The 1,250-nt window shown below is 40.7% G+C and overlaps 1 protein-coding gene across 2 annotated transcripts in view; it reads left to right on the top strand.

Annotated features, from left to right (window-relative positions):
• The window catches only part of fxyd3 (FXYD domain containing ion transport regulator 3), an 11,504-nt gene that overhangs the window by 7,818 nt on the left and 2,436 nt on the right, over positions 1-1,250 (top strand). Inside the window, exons 3-7 of one of the 2 annotated variants that reach the window (XM_013913392.1) lie at positions 8-40; positions 225-248; positions 491-565; positions 676-712; positions 1,158-1,201. In XM_013913392.1, coding sequence (XP_013768846.1) covers positions 8-40; positions 225-248; positions 491-565; positions 676-712; positions 1,158-1,201 — 213 coding nt within the window. The other variant, XM_013913393.1, reaches the window with a different exon arrangement.

Here is a 1,250-nt window from a genome sequence, read left to right as displayed (position 1 = left end):
CTTGCAGTTGTGTCCCTGGTGTTCGCAGAAGAACAGAACGGTAAGTACAGTCCTGGATGTCAGATTCAATAGAGCCTAATGTTTGAAACCTGTCCTCCTGACACTTAGGCATGCCACGATTCAGTAACTCTGATAATACCACTGATGATAACACTACTTAGATGTTTCTGAATGTTTCCCGTGTGTCTGCTTTTAACTGATCCTCTTTATTTCTGTTCCTACAGCGGAAGATGACCCCTTCACCTTTGGTAATTATCTGTAAATTTATTACTGTCTTATGTCAGTTGATTAAAGTAAGAAGATGATGCCTTATATTGATTGTTGCACTCTTATATAAAAGAAGAATGCAATATAAATATTGTTGGGTAAATGTCTATAATATTTATTTACTTGTTGGTGCATCGATTTCAGTCTTGACCTTTTGTTTGACTAGTTTTTTTACTTCAAGTTGTTGTTGTTGTCTAATGGCTAACATGATGTGTTCGTGCAGACTATCACAGACTGCGTGTCGGAGGCCTCATCCTAGCTGCCGTTCTCTGTCTCATTGGCATCACCATCCTTCTCAGTAAGTGGCAAAATACTCACAGATACATGCATTATACAAATATATGCACAGCTATAAATAGACTCCATCAAAGGCACGCAGTCATCTTTGCTTCTTTTCTCTCACTTCAGGCGGCCACTGCAGGTGCAAGTTCAACCAGAATAAGAGGTGATCTGTCATCGAAATATTTAAAAAACATCTGTGTAACAGGAGTAAACTAACGCTGCGGCCACACCGGAAATGTTTTGCAGCAATGTGCCCACCAGAGACCACAGAAAGTGATCACATTTGACTACAAGTGACTACAGGTTAAATAACTGCTGGCAACATGAAGCGGCCAGGACCTGAGATAAACTTTTCTCACATTTTGTGTGGCACTTCCAGCTAAGCGATTGAAGCAACTGCCAATGAGAGCACAGGATACTCCTGACAACTGGAGCCTCGAATATCTGCAACCAGCCCTCAGTTTCAAAGCAATGCACAAGAAACCAAGCACTTCCAGTGTGGACGGACCTTAATGGCACCGCATATCAAATATTATCTTGCAAGTCATGTTAGGCTTTTGTTTTGTTTTTTTCAACCCCAATTCTTGAATTCTTGCTTCTCTTTGCAGGCGGAGGACAGGAAGCAATGCTCAGCAGATGCTTACCGATCAAGGTAATGCATACATCCTGATTAATAATAATAATGGATTGGATTTATATAG

This window comes from Pundamilia nyererei, unplaced genomic scaffold (assembly GCF_000239375.1).
Source record: "Pundamilia nyererei isolate P.nyererei 1_Seehausen unplaced genomic scaffold, PunNye1.0 scaffold00129, whole genome shotgun sequence".
NCBI classification, from domain to species: domain Eukaryota; kingdom Metazoa; phylum Chordata; class Actinopteri; order Cichliformes; family Cichlidae; genus Pundamilia; species Pundamilia nyererei.
This window is presented reverse-complemented; position numbering and strand designations above follow the sequence as displayed.